Genomic DNA, 27,250 nt, shown 5'->3' on the forward strand with positions numbered 1-27,250 from the left:
ACAGGTGTTGAGGGTTAACCATGCAGAGCTTAAACCGTTTATTACATTCCAAGACACAGTTTTACATACAGTTAGGGAAACTCCCCTTAGCCTTTCCACAGAAGGGGGGGGAAGGGAACATAGACCAACCAATGAGAACTGAACATTTGTACATTTGAAACAAGCAGTCTTAATACACACCCCCTGCGGAGAGATGTCTCCAACTCAGACCATTGTCTGCCATGAATCCACACACTTAGACACAGAAACAGGAGGGGGGGGGTTGTAACATTACATTACATTAACTCAATGCCATGAGTTAGTTGTTCAGAGGATGAATAAAGGGAAAATAAAATGCAATGTCCCAAACTCATAAGAAAATGACACAAAGGGGTTTACAACCCAGGGACAGGGTGATCCGTCACCCATAGTGACGGCTAGTACCGTCACATCTCTTCCCCCCAAAGGTAGACTAATCCAGGTACTAGACCTCCAACTGGTCTGTGCCTGAGTTAGTCGGGTAACAAGTCCCAAAGAGTCAATGTCTGTTTGCCTGGATAATTCGTCGGCATTGCCGTTTTGCTTCCCAGGGCAGTAGTGGATGGTAAAGTCAAAAGGCTGCGGCGCCCAACTCCAGTAGCTTCTGGCCCATAGTCTGTCGGTAGGAGGCTTGCGCACAGTCCCCTCCAAAACACACAGTGACAGTGGGTTCTGTCACATTTCTCCCCTTTTAAAAACAGACTAACGAAGTTCCTGACCCTCAAATGGTCTGGACCTGTGTTAGTCACAAACTTCCACCCCAGGCAACCAGGAAAAGTAAAAGTACGACTCTGGCGCTGGGGAGCAAAACCGCACATAGGGTCTCCCATGAATAAAAACAGCTGCTGCAGAGTTGGAACAGCTGTCTGCACTCCTCTGATCCAGGGCAGGGTTGCAGATATTGGGGGGAGCTGAATAATCCTCTGCCCTGATGCCAGCGCTTCCGCTGGTAGGGAATGTAGGCTGGTAGGGCTATGCATTTGGGGAGAAAAAGGTACTTGCTTTTCTCCTGGTGTAGTTACCAGCCGCTGAGAAGGTATCTTGCAGGGACTGTCTCCCGGATTCTTCATCTCTGGTTCTGATGCTGGGCAGAGACCATCAGCGCTCTGTCCTGTAGCCAGCGCTTCTGCTGGGGGGATGAACATTGGGGTAGTGTCCAATTGCTGGGGAGGGAGAATTGCTTCCTCTACTCCCGGTGGGGATATCTGCTGTTGGGAAAACAGCTCACGCAGATCCTCTCTCAAACTCTCCGGATCCAACTCTTTTTCTGATGCTGGGCAGATGCCAGGGGCACTCTGCCCTGTAGCCAGCGCTTCTGCTGGGGCGATAAACACTGGGGTAGTGTCCAAGTGCTGGGGAAACGGCTCACTGAGGTCACCCCTCGGACTCCCTGGATCTACCTCTGAGGGTGGGCAGAGGCCAGCGGCACTCTGCCCCGTAGCCAGCGCTTCTGCTGGGGGGATGAACATTGGGGTAGTGTCCAATTGTTGGGGAGGGAGAATTGCTTCCTCTACTCCCGGTGGGTGTATCTGCTGTTGGGAAAACAGCTCACGCAGATCCTCTCTCAGACTCTCCGGATCCAACTCTTTTTCTGATGCTGGGCAGATGCCAGGGGCACTCTGCCCTGTAGCCAGTGCTTCTGCTGGGGCACCAGATGAGATACTCTGGACTTGCTGCTGATCACCATTTCCCAGCCTTCCAGCGCCTGTCTCAACTCCCCCTTCTGAGACCTTCATGCTATCAGCTTGTCTCGCTGCCTGGGGGACCTCCGGGGCGTTCCGGCATTCTAGCGCTCGCAGTGCCCTCTGTATCATCGCTGCTTCTTCCATTGCAGTTAGTATGGGAAAACGCAGGGTCACCCCTGGCCCCATTTGCTTCTCATCTTCGTGACTGTCTGCTATTTCTCTCGGACAGTCCCAGGCAACGGGAGCCATGCCAGACTGCTGATCACTGTCAAACAGCCGCTTGTAGGCAATCTCGAGCTCCCATTCCTGCTCAACCAGGAACTCCAATTCCTCCAGGTCACACGCCTCGTCGGGGAGGTCCAGTACCTCATCTCGGAAATCCAGAATGTGTTCCAGCTGCCACTCCTCATCGCTCCCAAAGTCTGGGTCTCCGTACATTTTTTGATGGAGCAGCCCCACGCCGCCATAGGCAACGCCTTCTGTTGGGCTGCCATCTGCTGTACCTGGCCACAGTTGAGCCGCGAACCACCGGAGGGCTCTGTAGCTGGCGTCCAGCCTCATTTCCTCCTGGACCAATCTTCCGAGCTCCGTCTTCCCTTCATCTCGCGGTCGTTCCCTCAGGAACACCTCTCGCGCACAGAACTGTGTCCGGTACATCTCTGTGGAGGAGGGAAGGATCTTCCCCTGATGGTGCCGCTCATGGCTTAGCGCCTCATGCCATAGTTGCCGGCGGATCACATCCTCCCAGCCGAGCCTGGTGTGCTCTGTCGCTGGTCCCCGATGGTGCTTCCGCATGCCTTGCAGCCTCCTCCCGAACTCCGCTCTCATGCTGGCTGGTCCCCGTATCACTCCTCGGCAGCTGCCCAGATCTTGAATCCTGGTGGTGGTTTGGATGTCTTGGACTGCAGGAGACATCCCACAGCTGCCAACCAATGTAACGGATCTTTGTACCCCAGCTGGGCACATCTGCCGAAACTGTGTTTCCTGTCCTCCAAACGCACCCACAGCCTGCAGAGAAGCCATATCCAGCCCTTAACCCCTCAATCACGAGACAATCCACACAGGTGTTGAGGGTTAACCATGCAGAGCTTAAACCGTTTATTACATTCCAAGACACAGTTTTACATACAGTTAGGGAAACTCCCCTTAGCCTTTCCACAGAAGGGGGGGAAGGGAACATAGACCAACCAATGAGAACTGAACATTTGTACATTTGAAACAAGCAGTCTTAATACACACCCCCTGCGGAGAGATGTCTCCAACTCAGACCATTGTCTGCCATGAATCCACACACTTAGACACAGAAACAGGAGGGGGGGGGGGGGGGTTGTAACATTACATTACATTAACTCAATGCCATGAGTCAGTTGTTCAGAGGATGAATAAAGGGAAAATAAAATGCAATGTCCCAAACTCATAAGAAAATGACACAAAGGGGTTTACAACCCAGGGACAGGGTGATCCGTCACCCATAGTGACGGCTAGTACCGTCACATGCTCTATCCTCTGCCTCCTTCACATCAACCCCCTCACTGTAGTGTCCTCTGTCCCCTCCCCCCACAGTAGTGTTCTGTACCCCCCCAACGCAGTGTCTCTTGCCCGTTCACATCACCCCCCCTTCATAGTGTCCTCTGCCCCCTCCCTGCACAGTAGTGTCCTATACCCCCTAATGCTGTGTCCTCTGCCCCTTCAAATCACCCCCCACTGTAGTGTCCTCTACCCCTCATAGCAGTGTCTTCTGCCTCCTCCCCCTACAGTAGTGTTCTGTATCCCCACAACGTCGTGTCCTCTGCCCCTTCACATCACCACCCCATTGTAGTGTTCTCTAACTCCTCCCCCCACAGTAATGTTCTGTAACCCCTCAACACAGTGTATTCTTCCCCTTCAAATCACCCCCCCTGTAGTGTCCTCTGCCCCCCTCAGTAGTGTCCTATACCTCCCAATGCTGTGTCATCTGCCCCCTTCACATCCCCCCTGCCTTAGTGCCCTCTGCCCCCTTCCTCCACCCAGAAGTGTCCTGTATCCCCAAAACAGTGTCCTCCAATCCTCTTCACATCAAGCCCCCCCATAGTGTCCTCTGTCCCCCCTCCAACAGTGTACCCCGCCCACCCTATACATACAACGCTGTGTATATAGCACTTACCTGCCAGCATGTGTTCATCAGAGTGGAGATCAGTGGATAACATAGTGCTGGATGGAAGGCAAGAGCTGCCGGAGTTCATAATAGCAAGCTGGTGATTGGTTGCTATGACCATCTAGCAACCAATTACTGAGCAGCTCCTGCCCCCACCCTCCATCCAGCTCCCTTCCTCCGCTCTGCAGTTAACAGGAGAATAGAATAGTTAAGTAAAGTAAACATTTGTGGGGAACTGTATCAAATTCCTTTGCAAAATCCAGATACACCACATCTACAAGACTTCCTTTATCTAGATTGCAGCTCAGTTCTTCAAAGAATGGTAAAGTAGAAGTTCAGGCAAAACATAACTAACGCTAAACCTGTTGTCAGCCACATTCTAAACCTAATCTATCTAACCCTGTAAAGCAAAAATCTATATACTTACCTATTTTGCAGCCTATCCAGTCCGTTCCTAGGATCAGTTGTCAGCGGCGGTTTTAGTGTGGAGGCGGGTGCAGAGAGGCAGCCAACAAGGGAAGTCCCATAGTAACTCTATGGGTGACGTCAATTCCCAGGCATTTCACAGCCATTGTCGGTCCTCTCCTGCACAGACCTTCCGCCGCTGGAGACCAGGCCGGATCGGCTGCAGAATAGGTAGGTACAGCAATTTTAACTTTACAGGGTTAGATGGATTAGGGTTAGAATGTGGCAGAGAGCAGATTTAGCGCTAGTTAGGTTTTGCCTGGACTTACACTTTAATAGATTGGTCTTGCAAGAACGATTCTTTATGAATCCATGCTGTTTACAACTAATGAAACACTTTTCATTACTAAAATCTTGGATATAGTCCCTTATTGTACTCTCCAAAGGCTTTCAGACAAGTGATGTTAGGCTAACTGGTCTGTAGTTTCCAGGGATATATCTCGGCCATTTTTTAAATATTGGTACCATGTTGGCTTTTCTCCAATCAGCTCGCACAATTCCAGTCAGTAAACTATCCATAAAAATAAGGATCAATTGTCTAGCTATCACCTGACCGAGTTCCTTAGGGACCCTCAGGTTCTGGTGGCTTATTTGTGTTAATTTTTTTCAAGTCTATTTCTGATACTGGCTTCTGTTAGTTATGAGGGTGCATTCTGTGACGTGTTATTGACATTACAGTCTGGGTTACTATATCCCCCTTTTCTTTTCTGAAAACTGAGGAGAAGATTGCATTTAAAACCTTTGCGTTCTCTTTGTCTTTTGTAGCCAATATCACTTCATCATCCTTTATGGGGCCAATATGTTCTGGCCTCACTTTTTTACTGTTAATATATTTAAAACATTTCTTGCGTTTTTTTTCTCTTCTCCACTATGTTTCTTTCATGGTATATTTTAGCTGACCTGATTTCACTCTTACATATCTCATTGCATTCCCTGCATTGTTGGAATGCTGACAATGACCCCTTAGCCTTACATTTTTTTTAAAACTTTTTTGCTTTTATATGCATTTTTAAGCTAGAGTTTAGCCATCTAGGAATACCTTTAGCTCTTTTGCTTTTATATGCATTTTTAAGCTAGAGTTTAGCCATCTAGGAATACCTTTAGCTCTTTTAAACTTATTACTCATTGGAATGCACTGGTCAGTGGTCAATACCTTTTTTTAGTATGCTCTTAACGTACTCCCATTTTTCCTCTGTGTTCTTTGTTCCTAGGATTTTATCTCATTTATTATCATCTAAAAAAGAGCGCAGTTTAGGAAAGTCTCTTTTGAAAGTCAATGTACTTGCATTACCCTTGTGCTTCTTATTTCTGTGATTTATACTCTGTTTTCTAAGTTGCCCCGCATTTCCACCTCCGCGATCAGGTCTGTATTGTTTTTAATCAGTAAATCTAGCAATGTGTTATCTCTTGTTTGTGCATTCACCAACTGACCCATGAAATTATTCTGCAAGACATTGAGGAAATGGCAAGCCTTTGATGAATGGGCAGTTTCTTTTGCCCTATTAGGAGCTTGGTGTTTTTTTTTTTAAAGGTGCCACACAAAAGGCACCCCCACCCCCACTCGGTTGTCCAGGGAGCTCTCAACCTTTGAAAAGCAAAACATCACAGAGCAATATTTGTACACCCTTGGCCACTACCTCTGCAACTAAAAGTGGTAGCAGTTGAGGGGTGGTAAAACTGCAGCTCATCTACAAGGTTTCACTGGCTCCCAACCTCACATGTAAACAAGCCCTAATAGCACAGCCAATAACAGTGTCTTTATTCACCATAACTCTATAATGTTTTAGAGAAATGGTGACTGCTATAGATGATTCTACACTAACCTATATTCCTTTACTACTCGTATAGAGGTGACCATTACACATTTTTTGATACAATCGGTTGACTTGTGTGATGCACACAATACAATGTTCAGTACATAATGGTTCCAAACATTGAAATATCCCCACACATTAGGTATCTTCATATTTGGGAGAAGTAGAAGAATGTGTTTTGGGGTGAAATTCTAAGTATACTCATGCTGTATGTGAAAATGTTGTATTAAATGGACACATCTTTGTTGCTTTTACATTTCTTTGTGCATTTTCCAAAAACTTGTGACAAAAAAATGAAGTCTTCAAAAGACTCACCATGCCTCGTAAAAATACCTTGGGGTATTTACTGTCCAAAATGTGGTAATTTTGTAGATGTTTCTACTGTTCTGGTGCTCCAGAGCCTTCAAAAATGTGAAAGTTAGTCAGAAAATGTATGACTCTAGAAAGCTGAAAGTCCCCTTTGGATTTTGGGCCTCTCTATGTGGTAAGGCCCAACACATGTAGTATCACCATACTTGGGAGGAATAGTAGAATGTGTTTTGGGATGTAATTCTAAGCTGTGTTGGTGAGTGACCTTTTTTTTTTTTAAAATAGAAGTTTTTATTGAGATATAAAAAAAGAACAGTAAAACCTTGTACACGTATACTTTCATAAACAATGAAAGAGCATAGTCAAAATCAGCGTGAATTATGTCATATCTTAGAAGCGCACATTTAAGCTCAACATCGAGATTATAGTTTAGTACAGTATAATTGGGATTTGTGAGGATAAGAAAGGAAAAAGAAAAAAAAAAAGGGAGCGATAACATAGGTTCTTCCTATGATGTCACTTCAGTCCTCCAAACACTGTATGCCTGAAAGCAAAATGATGGTCAGGAAAAAACGAGAAACAGAAAAAAACCTCTGTACACATAGCATGAACCACATATTACACATTGGCCTGGGATCAGAACCATTAAACCCTCCCTCAATTTTTCATATACATCAGAAAGCTTGAAAATAACCCAAGGTCTCTATAATTTGTTACATTTTTTCATGTTCCTGGATGCAATAGCTATCAATTCTTCCATAGCATAAACTAAGTCTACAGAATGCAACCATTCATTCCATGATTTTGGAATTCTGGAGGATTTCCAGTGTCTAGGAATGACAGATTTAGCTGCATTTAACAGGTGCCTCATCAATTACTTTTTGTACTTTTGTACAAGGAAGAATTTGAGATATTTAGCAAGCAGCATTCTGGTGTGAATTCAGGTATTGTTTCTGTTATGCTATATATCTGTGAGCAGACCGTGTTCCAAAAATGTAGTATAAGTGGACATTGCCACCATATGTGTAGCATCGTACCTACATCATTGCCACAATGCCAACATGTGTTTGGTGAGCCTGGAACCCACGCATGTATCTTGGCTGGTGTGATGTAGCAATTTGTCAATATTTTATATGCTGGTTCCTGGATGTTGGAACTAATGGAACAGTTGTGGGCCAAAAAACATGCATTTGACCACTGATCATCCATGAAGGTTGTTTGGAGAGCAGTTTCCCACTCTTTCCTGTGTTTGGTGGGAGTTACTGTATCATTTGTTTGCAGCCAAACATATATCCCTGAAGTTGGTTTGATAATAGGTTTCCTCCTAATGTACATTGTCTCAAATTGTGTCAACTGTCTGGAGAAGTGGGGCATGTTTGTGCGACATTGTGTATAGCCATGTAGTTGAAAATATTGCCAGTATGTGAGGTGTTTGGGTAGTATTTCTGATTTTAGTTGTTCAAAGGATTTAAGCTTGCCATCCTAGTGCAGTGGTACACCACCAAAGGAATCATATTTCCTTCACTAGGAGAAGGTGTTATCATCTGATCATGTGTATGTGGAAAGTGTGGAAAGTGCGCTGATGAAAAATAGGTGATATAATAGGGGAATAATGAAATGACGTAAAAAAGCATGTGCGCTAAACAGATATGAAAAAAGTTATACTGAAATAGAACAAATTGCAAAGGATGAGTCAAATCCGGTAGGTGTGTGCTGTGTTGTGTGAAGGGTATATCTCCTCAGTAGGATACTATAACCACAGTGCAAGAAAAACACAACAAAGTAGATCACAAAATCAGATAAAGCTAACTAATATCCTAAAATGCATGTGAACCAAAAACATGTCAAACTATGAATAAGTCCAACTGTGCAAAAAGGTGCGAAGTCCAAATATAGTGTCCGTGATCAAAACAAACAGAACAAGATATGTTCCAAGTGATAGTCCCAAGAAAACTGGATGTGCTTGATATCCCACCACCGATCTGGATTGGATTCTTACCAGAATTAAGAATTAAAGGGCATATATGTGACCACTCCAGATCCACATTAAGAAATCACATGCTGGGGAGAGGGACAAAGAAAATATCTTCCCGCACCTTCCTTATCAGGGAGGGGGAGGGTGAGCCTCTTACCGGATCAATACACTGTGAGGGCTTTAGATATTTCTTGGCTGAAAGTGGATTCCCTCCTATCCTCCAGATATGAAGATGGACCGGTACCTCTGGCAATCTATGGTTAATATTGTTCCAGGTGGGTCAGGTCCATCCATTTTCTTGCACTGTGGTTATAGTATCCTACCTCGGAGATATACCCTTCACGCAGCACAGCACACACTTACCGGATTTGACTCATCCTTTGCAATTTGTATTATTTTAGTAGAACTTTTTTCATATCTGTTTAGATCATCTAATCATGTGCCCATTCCATTTTACAGTATGTGCTAGAGCTGTTAATGGGCCAAACGAGGATGCCAATTTATAGTTCTGGGCCATTTTGAAAGATTTTCAGAGTTGGCCCTATGGTCATGTGTAATTTAATATTTGTTGGGCATGATCCCATTGGAACCCATGGTAGGAACCTCAGAGATGCTTTAGTTTGTAGACCCTCCAGGTTAACCCAATCCTTGTATTCTACATGACAGTTCCAGTCAATAATCCTCACTAAGTGCGATGCATAGTAATAATGTGAAAAATTTGGTCAATTAATACCCCCTGCCAATTTTGGCAAGTCAGGGTCTGCATGCCAATCCATGGTTTTTACCTAACCATCTGAATTCTCGAATGACTGAATTCAATAAGGCAGAAAAAATTGTAGGTACAAGGATTGGCAAACTGAGAAAAAGGTACAATATTCTAGGTAGTACTGTCATTTTCACTGCCACTGCCCTGCCAAACCAAGAAAGGGGTCTCAAACTCCAGTTTTTAAGGTCTTGTTTCAGTTTTGTCAAATGGGTTGGAAATTCTGAACATACAAGTCCGCTAGGTTAGCTGTCAACATGATACCCAGATATTTGAGTTTAGATGGTACCCATTTAAATGGACAGTTTAGCTGGGTGTTCTGTAAGTTTTTGGGTGTAAGGAATGAATTAAGTGCCTCTAAATTATGGTAGTTAATTTTAAAGTTGGAAAGGTATCCAAATATGCCAAATTCTTTCAAGAGGTTCAGAACCGAGATGTGGGGTTGTGTTAGCACAAAGAGAAGATCATCAGCATATGCTGAGAGTTTGAAGTGTGTGTGACTTATAGTTAGCCCCTTGATAGAAATGTTTTTATTTACAGTTCTAATGAATGGTTCTAAAGTAAGGATAAACAGAATGGGTGATATTGGGCATCCCTGTCTGGTGCCATTCTGGATTTGCACCTTATCTGATAGCCTGCCATTAATCTTCAACCTAGCAGTGGGATTTTGATATAGCAATGAGATCCACGTAAGCATGCTTGATTGTAAACCAATATGCCTGCATACTGAACATAAAATACCAAGCCACTCTATCGAAGGCCTTCTCCGAATCAGTAGACAGGAGAAAGCCCTCTTCAGTGTGACCCCTAAGAATGTGGATGAGATTTAATGCCTTTGTAATATTATCTTGCATCTCTCTACCCGGCATAAAACCCGCCTGATCCGAGCCAATAAGTCCTGGTAAAAATGTGCACAATCTTATTGCTATAATCTTTTACATCTAAATGAAGCAAGGAGATTGTTCTATAGCAGCCGTCACTAAATGGCGGCCCGCGGTCCAAGAGCGGCCCGCACGAGGCCTCCGCCCGGACCCGTCAGGCCGCCACCGTAAGTAATCATTGGTTTGCTGGGACCGCGGGTGTCCCAGCAACCAGTGACAGTCCGTGTGTGCGCCCCGCCCCCTGCTTCTTTCTTCGGCTCCCTCCCAGCCAGCCGCGAGTTGGGGCGTGACGTCACGTGCGTGCCCCGCCCCCCTGCTCCTAACTGCGGCTCCTGACTCTCACACTCAGCCTAGCCGCGGGACATCACATGCACGCCCTGCCCCCCTGATGTTCGCTGCTCCTGGCTCCCACATTTTTCGCTCCCAAAGGTATGTGGGGCACAGTTTTATAAAATACAGACTAATGGGCATATTTTGTTAAGGGGCACACATTTGTGTCCATTAGAGTGCCCCATAAAATAAAATATGCCTATTAGAGTGCCCCCTAAGATAAAATGTACCCATCAGCTTGCGCCTTATTTTATGTTAAGGGTCACGCTGATGGGCATATTTTATGTTAAGGGGCACTCTAATGGGCATATTTTATGTTAAGGGACACTCTAATGGGCATATTTAATGCTAAGAGCAACACTGATAGACACGTTTTGTTTTGCCCATCAGCGTGCCCCTTAACATAAAATGGTCCCATTAGAATGCCCCCTAACATAAAATGTGCCCATCAAAGTGCCCCCCTAACATAAAATGTGCCCATCAAAGTGCCCCCTAACATAAAATGTGGCCATCAAAGTGCCCCCTAACATAAAATGTGGCCATCAGAGTGCCCCCTAACATAAAATGTGACAATCAGCGTTCCCCTTATTTTATGTTAAGGGTCACGCTGATGGGCATATTTTATGTTAAGGGGCACGCTGATGGGCAAATTTTATGCTAAGGGTCACGCCGATGGGCACATTTTATGCTAGGGGGCACGCTGATGGGCAAATTTTATGCTAAGGGTCACGCCGATGGGCAAATTTTATGCTAGGGGGCACTCTGATGGCCACATTTTATGTTAAGGGGCACTCTAATGGGCATATTTTATGTTAAGAGCAACACTAATGGACACGTTTTGTTTTGCCCATCAGTGTGCCCCCTTACAAAATGTGCCCATCAGCGTGCACCCTAACATAAAATGTGCCCATCAGCGTGCCCCCTAACATAAAATGTGCCCATCAGAGTGCCCCCTAACATAAAATGTGCCCATCAGCGTGCCCCTTATTTTATGTTAAGGGTCACGCTGATGGGCAAATTTTATGCTAAGGGTCACGCTGATAGACACATTTTATGTTAAGGGGCACTCAAATGGGCATATTTTATGTTAAGAGCAACGCTGATGGACACGTTTTGTTTTGCCCATCTTTCTGAGTCATAGCACAGACTTCAGATTCGGACCTCGGCCCAAAGAAAATTTTAGCGACCGGACCTCCTTGAATTCTAATTAATTACCCCTGTTCTATAGCTTGCACAATCAGCGGGGTCCTTGCCAGGCTTAGGAAGCACAGTGATGTGGGCCGTGTGGAGGGACTGTGGCACAGCTTGGGCCAATTTCAAGGTGATTAGTGCGTGCAATAGGGGTTTAGAACGTAAAGAACTGAATGTTTTGTAATAGATAGCTGAAAAGCCTTCCGGGCCTGGACTTTTACCCGGCTTCATTGATTTAATTGCTTGCGTGAGTTCAGTGATGTCGATTGGTTTATCAAGTTTTACAGCATTGGGAATGGATAAACTTGGAAGTCCACTTTTTTCTAGGTATTGTCTGATTATTTGGGGTCTTGTGCATTCTAAAGTAGATGGTTTATGTTATGGGGGTATATTAGAATGTTTTGTGTAAAAGCGGTAAAATTCTGAAGCTACAGTATGTGCTCCATCGTATGAGCTAGTTTAGTGTCTGGCAATTTGATCTGGGAGATATGTGTGGAGGATCTGACATCTCTTAGGACTCTAGCCAGATATTTGCTGTTTTTATTTCCGTGTTCATAGAAAAAAATGCGTTTAAGGAACAATATGTGGTTTGTTTGTAAGTCTAACTTGGATTGTAGTTCCCTGCATGCAGCTAAAAGGTCAGAGGCTGATTTAACAGACACCGATCTCTTATGTTGTGTTTCTAGTTTGTGAATTATGTCCGTCAGGCAGTGGTGGGATTCAAAAATGTTAGTAACCAGTTCCGACTTTCAATGCACAGTGACCAGCGTGCCCCCCTTTCAATGCAGAATGACCAGCGTGCCCCCTTTCAATGCACAGTGACCAGCGTGCCCCCTTCAAAAGAGTGACCAGCGTGCCTCCTTCAAACGAGTGACCAGCGTGCCCCCTTTCAATGCAGAGACCAGCGTGTGGCGTGCCCCCTTCAATGCAGAGATCATCATTCGTGCCCCCTTCAATGCAGAGATCATCATTCATGCCCCCCTCAATGAAGAGATCATCATTCATGCCCCCTTTCAATGCAGAGACCAGCGTGTGGCGTGCCCCCTTCAATGCAGAGATCATTCATGCCCCTTTTCAATGCAGAGACCACCATGCTGTGTGCCCCCTTCAATGCAGAGATCATCATTCATGCCCCCTTTCAATGCAGCAGAGACCACCATGCTGCGTGCCCCCTTTCAATGTAGAGACCAGGCCAGCGTGCTGTGTGCCCCCTTCAATGCAGACATCATTGTGTCCCCTTCAATGCAGAGTGAACAGCGTGCCAACTTGCCAAGCCCCCAGACCAATGACTTACCTGTTGTAGCGGCTTCTGCTCTTCAGGCCCCGCGTCTCCTCGAGTCCTCCCGCGTCCCGCCTCTTCCTGGCCAATGGCATTGTCTGAGGAGGAGGAGGATCCGTGTGACAATAGCGAATTTTCATTTGCTATTGTCACACAATGGGTGGGCTCGGGGCACACGCACTGCTCTGCGCCCCGGGTCCACCCTTTCCTACTAGAGCCAAATAGGCGGGGACTCGGGAGTCAGGGACTGTCTGGGAGGCGGCGGCCTGCAGGAGAAATGGCTGACGTCACTGGTTGCTAGACGCTAAGCGGCTCTGGCCTAGCAACCAGTGACTGTGTGTGGGTTTCTGGCCGCCTCCCTGCAGAGAGACAGCGCCATACAGATCATGGTCAAACTGAAACCCATGGTTCTGCGAACTTGCAAAAAGTTAGTAACCGGTTCTATGGAACTGGTGCGAAGCGGCTGAATCCCACCACTGCCGTCAGGGACTGCAGTTCTCCATCGTATACCTTTTTGCAATGGGAGGCTTTACTGATCAGTTCCCCTCGAACCACACATTTGTGTGCCTCCCAGACAGAAAGTGGAGAGACATCATCAGTGGTGTTTACATGGAAATAAGAGATTATTGTTTGTGAAATATGTGTCACAATCAAGGGATCTGCCAGTAGAGTAGGGTTAAGATGCCAAGTACAAGGTTTGGGAGGCAGGTTGCATAGTTGCATAACCACAGTAGGCGCATGATCTGAGAGCGTCTGTATCCCAATATGGGCTTTCCATAGAGTCATCAGATCCCACTGGGATATGAAAATATAGTCTATCTGGGAATATTTGTTGTGAATTGCGGAGTAACAGGTAAAGTCTCTGCCTTAAGGATAGGCAATACTCCAGGTACAGACCAAAGTCAGAGAGTTCAGCAATTTTTAAATTATTTTAAGTATGTGAAAGGTAATAGCTGATTTGCCATTTGAAGTATCCTGTAGGGAATCCAACGGGATATTGAAATCCCCCCCAAGAACAATACATCCAGTTGCAAACCAAGATAGTTCATCAATTATTTTACGGCAAAAAGAGACATGTGCATTGTTGGGAAAGTATACATTGCCTGAGGTTACAGGTAGGTTTCTAATTTTCCCTCTAAGAAGAGAAATTGACCCTCCGGATCTGCCAATTGTTGGTCCAGTTCAAAGCCCGAGTCTCTTCCAATTAAAGTGGACACCCCATTAATCTTAGTTTTTGCGTTAGTAGCATGAAAGGCTGTATGGAAATATCTCTCCGTCAGTTTGGGTATTGACTGTGTCTTAAAATGCGTTTCCTGATGGAAAACAAAGGCCGGTCTTACCTTCCCTAAAGAACGCAACAGTTGTGTCCTTTTTTCAGGCATGTTCAACCCTCTGACATTATGTGAGATGATAGTAGGTGATATGCCCAGTGATGAGTACACCATCTTGTGTATGTTTTGATTTGTGTCCGATGTATCTATGTGGGGTATAGTACGCGCAGTGGAAGAAGGGAACAAAGAAGAGAAAAAAAAAGAAGAAGGGGAAGAGGAGGAGGTACCTCCGCTTACACTCTCCGAGTAGATAGGAAAGTAAAAGTAGGGAAGAATTAAAAATACATAGAAAGAATTCACCCTTTTTCAGGGAGATTTCCTGTTAAAGTATGTGTATCACTCCCCTGGGTATTTAGAATGTATGTATGTATGTAGGTATGTATTTTAAAAAAGAACAATAGCAGTATAAGAGCTTCTTCGTGCTCCCCTGGCTTCTATCAGGATTATAAGAATCATTCAGTAATGTAATTGATGGCATAAGCTAAAGATAACAAGTGATGATGTAACATAGGCAATTTAGAACAGTTTTTCTATGTAATAAACCAAGTGTTAGAGGTGGTCAGCCACTTACCTCATATCACTGTAAATCACTGCCCAAAATCTATATACATAAACATGAACATGCAAATCATATCAGAGACATAATATCCCCACCATATTCTGCTTCTAGGGCAGAATGCTCCAGGAGGCAAAGTATATGTAACACTATAAGTGAGTGGGACTCTACATGTGACCCGCTGGGTCCCGGTGACCATAGCAGCCCAGCCAGAAAGGACATGGATATAAAGGGACATGTCTAGCTTCCCATGGTGTATGCCCTAATGGGCAATCCAAATATGGTAAAGGAAGTGTAATGGTTAAATTTGGTGAAAATGTTAAGCGTAGCCGTGGGTGACCAACTCTCTGAAACTCAGGAGTGGTCACACGTGCTAAGTAACCGTAGTCATTGTTTCCCAATGGACTTCCTATGAGAAGTTCCTCATCAGTCCCATAAGACTCTCTCAAAGTCAGATGAGTTTATATGTGCATAAGTTTGCAAGAGTTAGGGAGGCTTAAGTTTAAGATATCAAGGATCAAGGATCAAGGATGGGAAACTAGCTGTGGAAGTAAATATGGTGCGAAGATAAACAGGGGGAAGATGAACAAATAACAAAAGTTGCATGGCTATTCGCTGTGCTCTTGGAGTATAGGATAGAGATATCCAGGCGATGCCAGATAATCCAAGTCAACACCTTCAATCATCATCCATATCCCTTTCTAAGGCTCTTTGTGCCCCAGTACGCCCCTGATTGCGGTGTAAGCCTGGGGTGCCTTGTTTGTGGAATTTCCCCTTTTTGGTAGGAGGTTTGGTCAGTGTGATCAATGGAGAGCAGGGAGTGCTGTCCGCTACTGGTGGGTTACGGAACTCCTTATACCAGTCTGGAAGCTCCACAACTGGTATCTGCAAGGCATCACAAAAAGGTTATAGATACTCTGGAGTATGCAAGTAATATTGTTTACCATGAAAAGTCACATTCAGAGCAAAAATAAATTTCCATTTGTATGGTTGTTTTTGTTCTCGTATCACATTCAGCAGGGGTCTCAGAGCACGCCGATTATTCAAGGTAATTGGTGATAAATCTTGAAAAAGGTTGATCGATTTTCCATTGAAGGTAATACTTTTGTTGAGACGTGCTTTCTCCGTGATCTCTTCCTTCAGTTTTAAGTTGGAGATATAGCAGATTATATCCCTTGGTGGCACTGACTCCGCTGGGCGTGCTCGCAGGGCCCTGTGGGCTCGCTGAAACTCAATTGTGGAGTCCGTTTGGTGTTCCAGAATGTTATTAAAGATGGATTGTAAGGTCGGGAAAAGTTTTCTGAGTCTACTGTTTCTGGAATACCTCTCACTCTGATATTATGCCTTCTACCCCTGTTGTCTAGGTCCTCTAAATGATGGTTCATCTCCATTAGGTGTGTTGCATGGGAGACAGTGACAGTGTGATTGCATTGAGAGACCTTCATCCAGTGTGGTTACCCGAGAGGTTGTGCCTTGGTGAGTAACTTCTAGCTTTGCTGGATATTTCCATTTGTATGGTATGTTATGATTACTTAGGGCCTTAGTGACCGTCTGCAAATTTTTGCGTAGTTGCAGGGTGTATTGTGAGAGGTCTGGCAGAAGGCGGAGAGGTGGAATGCTGTCTGAAAGATTTGCCGGGTGTCTAAAGGCTTCCAGAAGCTGTTCTTTAACTTGAAAGAAGTGGACCTTCGAAATCACATCCCTGGGGATTTTGACTGGAAGGAACAAAGGTTTGGGTATGTGGTGAATTCTGTTGAACGTTAGATCGGCTGAAGTTAGGTTAGGGAGGATTTTGAGGAAGAGGTCATTCACGTAGTGAGGAAGTTGGGAGGCCTGCATGGTTTCTGGTATCCCCTGGATTTCCAATTTATTTCTGTGTGACCTGTCTTCCAGGTCTGCTACTTTTGCCTTAATCCAAGAGTTTTGGGCTGTATGTGTATCTACTAAGGTGTTATAGTTTTCAGTGAAGTCGCATAGAGTGTTTTCCACATGATTCATTCTTTCACCCAATTTCTGAATTCCTGCCTTGTGTTGCAGCATACAGTTAATCATATCAGAGTGGAAGGAGGCTCTTAAGGAGAGTAACATTTCCTTCAGGACAGTGTCTGATATGAGTTGATCTAATGTTGGAAACATTGCAATGGGATCTTGCTGGGGTGGTGGTGTCAGTGCTTCAGGGTTATTGCTTACCTCCTCCTGCATCTGTTTGTTCTCCGGTAGAGGGTTAACCCTGCAGGGTTTGGACTTAACAGGACTGTAGAAAGTAGATGAGGAGGGTCCAGAGCCTCGTTCCACAGTCACACCCACGTGGAAGAAAAATATATTTAAAAATATATTTTAAAAATACATTCTTAATATATTTTTCCTGAATATATTGACATATATTTGAAATACTACAATTTTGGCCATATTCAATATATTTCTAATATATTTTTGAATATATTATTGAATATATACAGAATACATGCTCAAATATATTTCAAAATATATTTTGGAATGCATTGTGAAATATGCTGTGAATATATGCAGAAATATATGTTAAATGTACTTCTGAATGCATTTATCAATATATTTCTGCAGCCATAAATATATTTCAAAGTGCATTTTGGAATGCATTGTGAAATATATGTCTGAATATATTCGCAGCATATTTCACAATGCATTCCAAAATGCACTTTGAAATATATTTATGGCTGCAGAAATATATTGATAAATGCATTCAGAAGTACATTTAACATATATTTCTGGATATATTCACAGCATATTTCACAATGCATTCCAAAATACATTTTGAATATATTGCAAAGTGCATTTTGGAATGTATTGTGAAATATGCTGTGAATATATTCTGGAATGTATGTTGTGAATATATTCTGGAATGTATGTTGTGAATATATTCTGGAATGTATGTTGTGAATATATTCTGGAATGTATGTTAAGTGCCAGTTCACACTGCCGTGACTTATCGGTATAATGAAACTGTTCTAATCCCAGCGACTTAGAAAAAGGTTTCTGCGCTACTTTGTGGTGACTTCTGTTAATGAAGTCACAAGCAAGCCGCAATGAGTTTGTGCAGGGAGTCTGCTGTCAAAAACGTGCAACTTTGAAGCTGCATAGATGTGAACAGGCCGTAAATGTACTTTTGAATCAAAAATGTAAAAAATATATTCCTATTATATTTTGAAATGCATTTATATACTGTATTTTATATATTGTAGGCCTATAAAACCAACAAATTCTTCTGATAGTTTTCAAAATATATTTCCAATGCATTTCAAATATAATCCACTACATTAAAAATGTATACTCCTGGAATTCAAAAACATTTTCTGGATGTGGAAAAAAAAATTAACACAAAGTACAAAACTCAAAAATTTTATTAACATGTAAATATACAAAAAAAACAAAACACAGAAAACAAAGTGGTGTTAGGCGTGGCAACAGACATTAACAAAATAAGTTTATTTGTTGTATTCTGTTGAGGTTCCTGATGTTTCCTTCAGGCGATATTTCAGCTCCGCAATTTTTCTGTTGACAGCATCACTTATTACACCTTTGGAAGTCCCAGGAAACTTTGCCAAAGTGGCAGCTTTAAAAAGTAAATGGAAAATATTAGACTTATTTGTTTTTCCTTGTGAACCAAAAGCCCTGTAAACAGATGCATCTGAGTAAATAAAACTAACAATTTGAAGCATGTATAAAAATATTGTAGACCTTTAAAAATCTGTACAGAATCAAAATCTTGTCTCTCTCTACAACTTGCCTATTAATGCAGACTACTACCAGATTAACCACTTCAGCCCCGGAAGGTTTACCCCCTTCATGACCAGGCCATTTTTTGCGATATGGCACTGCGTTACTTTATTTGACAATTGCGCGGTCACGCAACTCTGTACCCAAATAAAATGTATGTCCTTTTTTTTTTTTTTTCCACAAATAGAGCTTTCTTTTGGTGGTATTTGATCACCACTGCGTTTTTTTTATTTTTAGCGCAAAAAACAAAAAAAAAAAAACACCAATATTTTTTACTTTTTGCTATAAAACATTATAGAAAAAATAAATAAATAAATAAAAATTTCTCATCAATTTAGGCCAATATGTATTCTGCTACATATTTTTGGCAACCCCCCCCCCCCCTCCAATAAGCCTATATTGATTGATTTGTTATAGTGTCTACAAACTATGGGATAGATTTATGGATTTTTTTTTTTTTACCAGTAATGGCGGCGATCAGTGATTTTTACCAGACTGCGACATTGTGGCAGACAAATCTGACACTGACACTTGTGGCAGACAAATCTGACACTGACACTTTTTGGGGACCAGTGACACCAATACAGTGATCAGTGCTAAAAAAAAAATAAAAAAATGCACGGTCACTGTATATGACACTGGCAGAGAAGGGGTTAACATCAGGGCGATCAAAGGGTTAAATGTGTGCCTTGGAAGTGCTTTCTGTGTGGAGGAGGTGCTCTGACTGGGGGAAGACTTAGCAGGAACATAAGATCTCCATCTTCCCCTCTGACAGAACGGCGGTCTGCCTGGTTTACATAGGCAGACCTCCATTATGCCGCTCTGCTGAACAATCGCGGACTGCCTGTGAACATCGGGTGCGCACCCCAGACGCTGTGCACAAAATCATATAGGTACGTGAATTGGAGCAGAAGAGCAATGCCCCGCAGTACATGTATGTGGGGTGGTCAGCAAGTGGTTAAATAAGATACTTCATTTTGACACAACACTAAAATTGGCTTACTGTCTACCTGTCAAAGCTGATGTTTTCACTGGGTCTAACTGCACCCGCTTCTCTCCATCTGTCAGCCGCTTAGAAGCACCACCTTTAAAGTTACTTTTTAATAGGGTTTCCGTGTCAAATAAACACACAAGAACAGCTCTAACAAATGCTGAAGCAGTACGACATTGATGTGCTGCAGTCCACTGCGGTACAGACAAGTACACACCAGTTCCAGGATGCAGCTCCATCTGCAATGAGATAAATGGCGTATTAGGAACTAGATACTTCTTTAAATTTAAATGACAGAGTTTTTAAAATGAACGATTAACAATTCTGCAAACAATGTGGAATGCAAGATATTGAAACCTTCAAAACAAAATGTTAAAGAAGCCTGGTTCTCAGGTTGTGGATAGTGAACCAACGTTCAGTGGATCACCACATGCCTTCCACTGCACTAGATGAGGTTCCTTAGCCTCCCCATAGCACACTGTCAAGTTTTCACACTGAGCTGCCATTCAGAATATTTTTACCGAAGTGTCAGTTTGCAGTGGGGTGGTGTTATGGCCATGAGAGAGCTCCACCCATATGTGCGTTGCATACAGCTCCATCACATGCCCTGTGGAGACTGGTGCCCGGACCAGAGCTACACCGCATTCTTGCTCTTAGCACCTATATGGTGCATGCAAGGGAGCTGTACAAGTAATGCACATATTGATGTAGCTTATTTATAGCACAACAAACCACGACCCAGCCCTGTGTGATTATTTTAGTTTACCATGCAATTGCACCTACCACGCATTCTGATGTGGGAAGTGCATTTCCATTTATTTGAATGGCACCCCAAATGCACCTCCCACACACAGTTTGATAGCCCGCAACGCAATGCTGTGCATGCTTGTGTGGTGCAATTTGGGTCATCAGGTGTTGACCAAGGATGAATGTCGGTCCTGAGGTCTCATAGGTTGAGAACCACTGTTATAGAAAATGCAATAGCAATTTGAATCTATCTCTGCATGTTTTCTACTTTATACATTTCTTCTTGGTGAATAAATTGAGGGAGCTTTAAACTTGCTAATGTCGTCTTGCATGATTTTGTCATGTGCAACTAATTTCAAATAGCACTTAAAAATAAATCCCCCCGAATATTCAAGTGTGGGAAAAAAGAAGACAACCTGTTTAGGTCTAGAGTACGATGCTTGACAAGGAGATGAGCTCAACTCTTCAGATGAAATGGATGCTGATGCATACGATGCCCCCACACAGGATGAACTGCCACCTTCATTCTTCAGTGCTATCAGCTGCGCTGTTGTGTTTTTCAGTGTATCTAATACACCAGGCAGCTCTATGGAAATGCATTAGTTTAGTTACAAATACTTTTAAGAAGCAATCTATTTTCTCACTATATCTATTCATTTGTTAGAAATTGATTACTTATGTAAAATGTATCTATATATGATTAGAGGGTTTCCTCCAGTATGCTGCTGGCTCCCCACTAGACCACTAGATCAAAAATATTTCAGTAGGGTTTCCCAAGGTAAAAGTGAGCATGTCCCACAAAATACAAACTTACATGTGCAGTATGTAGTTACCACAGTGCACTTACTGATACTATAAAGAACGCAGTACAGTAATCGAACACCTAACTATCCCCGAGGTACTGTTGTTTCTGGTTGATTGAGAGCTAATAGTAACTCTCGAGCAACCCCCCCCCATGACATCCTGTTCCCCCTCTCTCCCCCCATGGCCTGACTGACCTGCTGACAAGCTTCCTCAGCCAACAGGTGAATGTAAGCAGCTGGGAGCAATAGTGAAACTGCTATTGGCCATTTCAAATTACAATAGCCAACAACAGGCTGGCTATTGTACCTGAACAGAGGAGTGGACCAGAGAGAGAAAGTTCTCGGATTCACCTCTCTATTTAGTGGGCGGGCATAGCCAGCCTGCTAGTGTAATTTTAAATAGCCAATAGCAGGCTGGTTTGCAGGTTGCTTGAATGACAGATAATGGGGAGTTTACAGTATGAATATAATAAATGTCACAAACTTGTGTGCCATTGCTAATCATGATCAAGAGTTCTCTTTGTCAAATATTTCCACACAAAAACATATTCCAGTGGAAATAAAAAATTTGGATCTAGGTGTAGACTAGCAGAATGAGAAGAAAATACATAACCCACAGATTACCAGAATAATTGGGCAAAATTATGTTTGGTCATTTGTGTCCATTTTCTGCCTGCCTTTCAGAAATGTACCTACCTAGCTAAGAGTTAGGTTGTATTGACTTGCCTGTAACAATTAACTGTCTCAGTTGTTGGTTTTCTTCTTCCAAGTGCTTAATCTGGTTTTCCATTTTCCTAAATGTTCCTGCGGCTTCATCCTCGTCTTGCTTATCTTTCATAGCATCAAGTAACTGCCTTGCAGCAGCTGTTTCTGCCTGTCTGCGTATTGTTTTCTGTGATTTAGCCTACAACATTTTGAGAATAGTCACTAACACAAAGGAACATGTCATATTACAAACTTAAATTTAGGATTAATACAATTATCAGTAACAAATCTAGGATATAGCCCCACAATTTACCACTAAAACAATGTTCTCAGGGGCAGACTGACACAGATCACATTATTAGTAATGGCAGCAGCATTAGATGTGCACATGCTATGGTTGGGATAAATGTTGGGATTCATTAATCGACTGATTTGGTTGCCCTGCTCTTTCATAATTCTTACAGTGTTGTATAAAAGTACCCAGGGCCATATTTATTGATTAGATCATGGGCACATATTTTCTTGGGTCCCCTTGCCCCATACCCACCATGCCCAGCCCCTACTCGACACACCCCCACCATGCAATTCCTATTTCCACCCCAAAATTCCAAAAAAAAAAAAAAGGGAGAGATGACCCCTCATGAGATGTGAACCTGTGCAAGATGTCACGCAGTCATGCTACATGGTGTATGACAGGGGTGGAACAACACTATGTGATGCCAATAGCATAGTAAACAGAATGGTGTGACCTATGCAGAGGTGGACTGGCAACACATATACTAATCCATACCATCCTCCCTCCTGTAACATCCTCCCCCAGTGTGGGGGTGTGCTGTGCCACCCCCCCCCCCCCACACTGTACCATGCTCCCTGCTGTATTGTACCACCTCCCCCCCCCCCCGTACTGTGCCATCCTTCACACCTGGCATGCATCATTCTTCCTCCACACTGTGCCATCTCCCTCAACCCCCATACTTTGCTATCCTTCCCGGTCCTGTATCATCCTTCCTTCTATGCTTCCCAGCCAAATGTCATTCTCTTAGACAGTTGTCTCAGCTCCACACTGTCTCCTTGTAAATCACATGCAAAGCAGCCAGTGTCACAGAAAATGGCAGGCCTGGGATCAGAGAGAGGTCAAAGCAGCTCTCAGGGCAAGACACACCACTTTTTCACACAGCGGAGCCTGCCAACAGTGCAGGAGAAAGTTTAGTATGCATTCTCTGTGGACAAAGCAGAGAACAGGAGCAGAGATGCACAGCACAGCCAATGTTCCTACAGTGACAGGTCCCCTCCCGGCTGAACGTTCAGTCCACCCTTGCACGTGTATATCTTTTGAGTGCTCAAGGGGCAGCTGCTTTGTTCCTCAAAACAATGACTGGGACTGGGGCAACTGTCCCTTTTGCCCTAAGTGAAAGACAGTCTTTAAAGTTCTTATGCTAAAGAAGAGTATCAACCCTACATTAATAATAAAGGCTGTACCTGAACATATACAGGGGTAGATTCGTCCTCTGATGTTGATAATTCTTCTAATCTTCTTTTTGAAATTCTTTTTTCGCTCAAAGGTTTTTCTTTTTTGGCAACAAGGCAATTTAGTTTTCTCATTAGTGAATGTTCTCGATCTAAAAACAAAAAGCATTATACTTTAATCAGAATCAAGACTTTAAATATCTTTATTTAGTAAAAATGTTATAAATTTTTCATGCTTGCACCACATATCTGCAACAAATATCCAGTGTTATTGGTCACATTTGATGTTTTTAAAATTATATTCTAGAGGAAATATAAATAATCAGAATTTTACAGGTCTTTTTCTTAGGAGGCCTAAATACTGTCCATACTAAACTTCAGTCTTTGTGTGTTTTTTCCATTAAAATGTCTAGTGTTATATGGTATTGGATGGACTGAATCGTTACCCAAGTGCACAGCTACACTTAACCACTTGCCGACCGTATACTCGGTACTTGATCCTGCACTTCTGGGTCTGGGGTGTGCACACGCGCTGCCGGCGACCCCCTTCCACTGTGATTGGACAAGGCAGGATCCAATCAGTGGGTCCAGCGGACTTGATGTCTGACAGGACCCGCCGATTGTTCAGGACAGAAGCAGAACAGTGGTCAGAACAAGGCAGACTGTCGTTCTGTCAGAGGGGAAAGTAGTGATCCTGTGTTTCTGCAAATCAGGAACACAGATCTCTGCCTTTCCATAGTACAAGCACCTCCCCCACAGTAACCAAGCACATATTAGGCACACATTTAACCATTTGATTGCCCCTAATGTGAACCCCTTTCCTCTCCAGTGTCATTAGTACAGTAACCGTGCATATTTTTAGCATTGATCACTGAAGTAAGGTTACTGGTCCCCCCAAAAAAAAAAAAATTAGTGTCCGATTTGTCCGCCGCAACATTGCAGTTCCGCTATAAGTGGCTGATCACTGCCATTGCTAGTAAAAAATAAATACATTTCCAAGGTTTGTAAACACTATAACTTTTGCAAAAAACCAATCAATATACACTAATTGGGGTTTTTTTCTGTACCAGCAGAATACATATTGGCCTAAATGTATGAAGAAATTTGATTTTTTAAATTTTTTTACTGGCTATGTTTAGGAAAGTAAAAAATATTGTTTTTTTTTTTTTAAATTGTCGGCCTTTTTTTTGTTTAAAGTGGGAAAAAAATAAAATAAAATATCAGAGGTCGTCAAATACCACCAAAAGAAAGTATATGTGAGAAAAAAAGGACATCAATTTTAGTTGGGTACAGTGTTGCACGACCGCGCAATTGTTAGGTAATTTTTCTGGGAAAAAAAAAAGGCTGGGCAAATATGGCTTAAAGAGAAAGAAAACTTCCTCTTCAGACATTTACCTACAGTGAAAATATCTCCTAACTGTGTACCGTTAAGAAGATATCACTGGCACATGCGCTCTGAAAGAGTGGCCACATGGTGCCGTTCTTTCAGAGTCCCGTGCCATAAACTGCTGCTCCCGCGCACATGTGGAAGTGACGTCATTGTGGCTCTGACCAATCACAGCGCCAGAGCCCCACAAGCCTGGAAGAAACTCTGAGAAAATTGTGAGCGGTGGCTGCTGGAACAGCTTCGTTCTAAGGTATTACATAATGCCTTTGTCTTACCGAGTTTTTTTCTGAGTTTACAACCTCTTTAATCTAGCTGAGTGAATTGGTAACCCCTAAAGCATTCTTCTAGTATAGCAGATATATTAAATATATTAATTTACCATCCACATCCAATAGAGTCGCTTCATAGCAAGGCCAACCTCCTGGAGGGCATTTTCCTTGTCGCCATTCCATCATATACGTTTCCTGCCCAGTGATGGTATCATTTTCTTTATAGCCCCTGATCCAGTCACATTTAATCACGCTGTATGTATGTGCATCATCACCTTCTTCCCATCGCACCAAAGCAAATCTTGTCATTGTGCGCAGTGCAGTCCAAACTTCAATGATGCTAAAATAAAACAAAGACCTTGTGGGACACAATTTAATAATGTGATATGGTGATATGGTGATCTTCACCTTTTTTCCACTTGCAAGAAAGGCCATGGTTTTTACTTAATTTGGCAGCCTGACTATTTTTAGTCTCGGTTCACACTGGGGTGACTTGTTGCGCTCCATTAAGTGCAATGAAACTGTTGTAATCTGATCGCCCCAAGTTAGAAAAAGGTTTCTGCGCTACTTGGGGGCAACTTTAGAGTGTCTTGCATTAACTTCTATTGAAGAAATAGTTTGCAAGCTGCGCTGTAATCGCACTGTATGGGGTGGCTTCACCGTCTGGCGACTTTGAAGCCGCCTCAGTGTGAACCAAGCCTTAATGGGTTAGTTCCTGTGATGTTAAAAAAATAAATAAAAAAAGGATCAGTGTCCTGTGTCCATTTTTATTAGTATGATATATTTTAGCAGAAAAAAAAAAACTGTGCATATATAAAATGTCCTCCACCAGTGGGTAATATGGGCTTGCTTGTATTTGTAGTGCACTCATCCTTCCAACAGTATACCACTCTCACCTCACAAGATGGACCAAATGAATATCAGGTCAAACACTCTTTTACATAGGGTTTTCATGCTCTTTTGTATGTATCCTTAAAGGTTAATAAGGATCTCTCATTATTGGTAGTGATGTCGCAAACATAAAATTTAATGTTCGCGAACCGGCGAACCGCCATAGACTTTAATAGGCAGGCGAATTTTAAAACCCACAGGGACTCTTTCTGGCCACAATAGTGATGGAAAAGTTGTTTCAAGGGGACTAACACCTGGACTGTGGCATGCCGGAGGGGGATCCATGGCAAAACTCCCATGGAAAATTACGTAGTTGACGCAGAGTCGGGTTTTAATCCATAAAGGGCATAAATCACCTAACATTCCTAAATTGTTTGGAATAACGTGCTTTAAATCATCCAGTGTGTGTATACGATCAGGTATGATGTTGCATCGATCAGGTAGTGTAAGGGTTACGCCCGCTTCACAGTGACAGACCAAACTCCCCGTTTAACGCACCGCAAACAACCGCAAACAGACCAGAACCGACCAAAATGGGACAGGAACTGGGCTTTAAGGGTTAGGGTTAAGGTTAGAGGGTTAGGGTTATGGTTAGAGGGTTAGGGTTAGTGTTAGGGGATAGGGTTAGGGTTATGGTGAGATACTTAGGGTTAGAGTTAGTTACCCTACCCCTACCCCTCTAACCTTAAAGAGGAAGTAAAGTAAAAAAAAAAAAACCGAGAAAAAAAAAGCCCTGTAAAGAGAAAGGCATAATGAGCTAGTATGCATCGCATACTAGCTCATTATGTAGTACTTACCTTAAAACGAAGCCCCCGCCGTGCCGCCACCTCAGCGACAGGACGGCGACATGTCCTGCCGTCCCGCTTCCGGGTTCGCGTCCTCCGGCCATCTGATTGGCCGGAGGCGCGACTACATCACTTCCGCGCATGCGCGGGAGCCGCCGTTCACGGCACTGAGCTCTGAAGGAACGGCACGGATGGCCGTTCCCTCAGAGCGCCTGCGCCGATGACGTCATCGGCAGTTTGCGCTGTAAATATCTCCTAAACGGTGCAAGTTTGGGAGATATTTATAGCACCTATAGGTAAGCCTTAATATAGGCTTACCTATAGGTAAAAGTTATACAACCTCTTTAACCGTCTAACCCTAAGCGCTAAAAATAACCCTAACCTTAGCCCTGACCCTAACCCTAGCCCTAACCCTAACCCTAACTCTAATTTTTTTTCTGGTTCTGGACATGCTACAGAGCTGAAACTTCACAGGTACACTTTTTAGACCCCCAGACACTAAATCACACAAAAAAAGTTCTTAAAAATTGTCATTTTTGATAGAGAGCCAATGATTGGAAAACTTAAAAAAAAATGTCTTTGGATTTGGTGTCTGGGGGGTCTAAAAAGTGTATCTGTGAAGTTTCAGCTCTGTAGCATGTCCAGAAACAGAAAAAAAAGATAATTTTTCAGTAGAGCAGGGATGGTGGGAACCCCTTTTACACCTATATGATCTTTTTTT

General features: G+C 43.3%; 1 protein-coding gene across 2 annotated transcripts; it reads right to left on the reverse strand.

Moving 5' to 3' along the window:
• Nucleotides 1-18,192: 18,192 nt before the first annotated feature.
• Nucleotides 18,193-25,234, reverse strand: LOC309568454 (uncharacterized protein; the record flags this gene model as incomplete). Of its 2 annotated transcripts, XM_082274125.1 has the most annotated exons (5): nucleotides 18,193-18,320; nucleotides 19,495-19,714; nucleotides 20,639-20,808; nucleotides 21,752-21,929; nucleotides 23,210-23,332. In XM_082274125.1, the coding sequence occupies 5 exons, from the start codon at nucleotides 23,330-23,332 to the stop codon at nucleotides 18,193-18,195; spliced, it is 819 nt and encodes a 272-aa protein (XP_082130251.1). The 2 variants fall into 2 exon arrangements, 1 of the variants encoding a protein (XP_082130251.1); XR_014226021.1 differs by lacking the exons at nucleotides 19,495-19,714; nucleotides 21,752-21,929; nucleotides 23,210-23,332 and adding an exon at nucleotides 24,964-25,234 and having other exon boundaries at nucleotides 18,199-18,320.
• Between the last annotated feature and the right edge of the window lie 2,016 nt (nucleotides 25,235-27,250).

Source organism: Pelophylax lessonae, assembly GCF_965119305.1.
Source record: "Pelophylax lessonae genome assembly, chromosome: 12".
NCBI classification, from domain to species: Eukaryota; Metazoa; Chordata; class Amphibia; order Anura; family Ranidae; genus Pelophylax; species Pelophylax lessonae.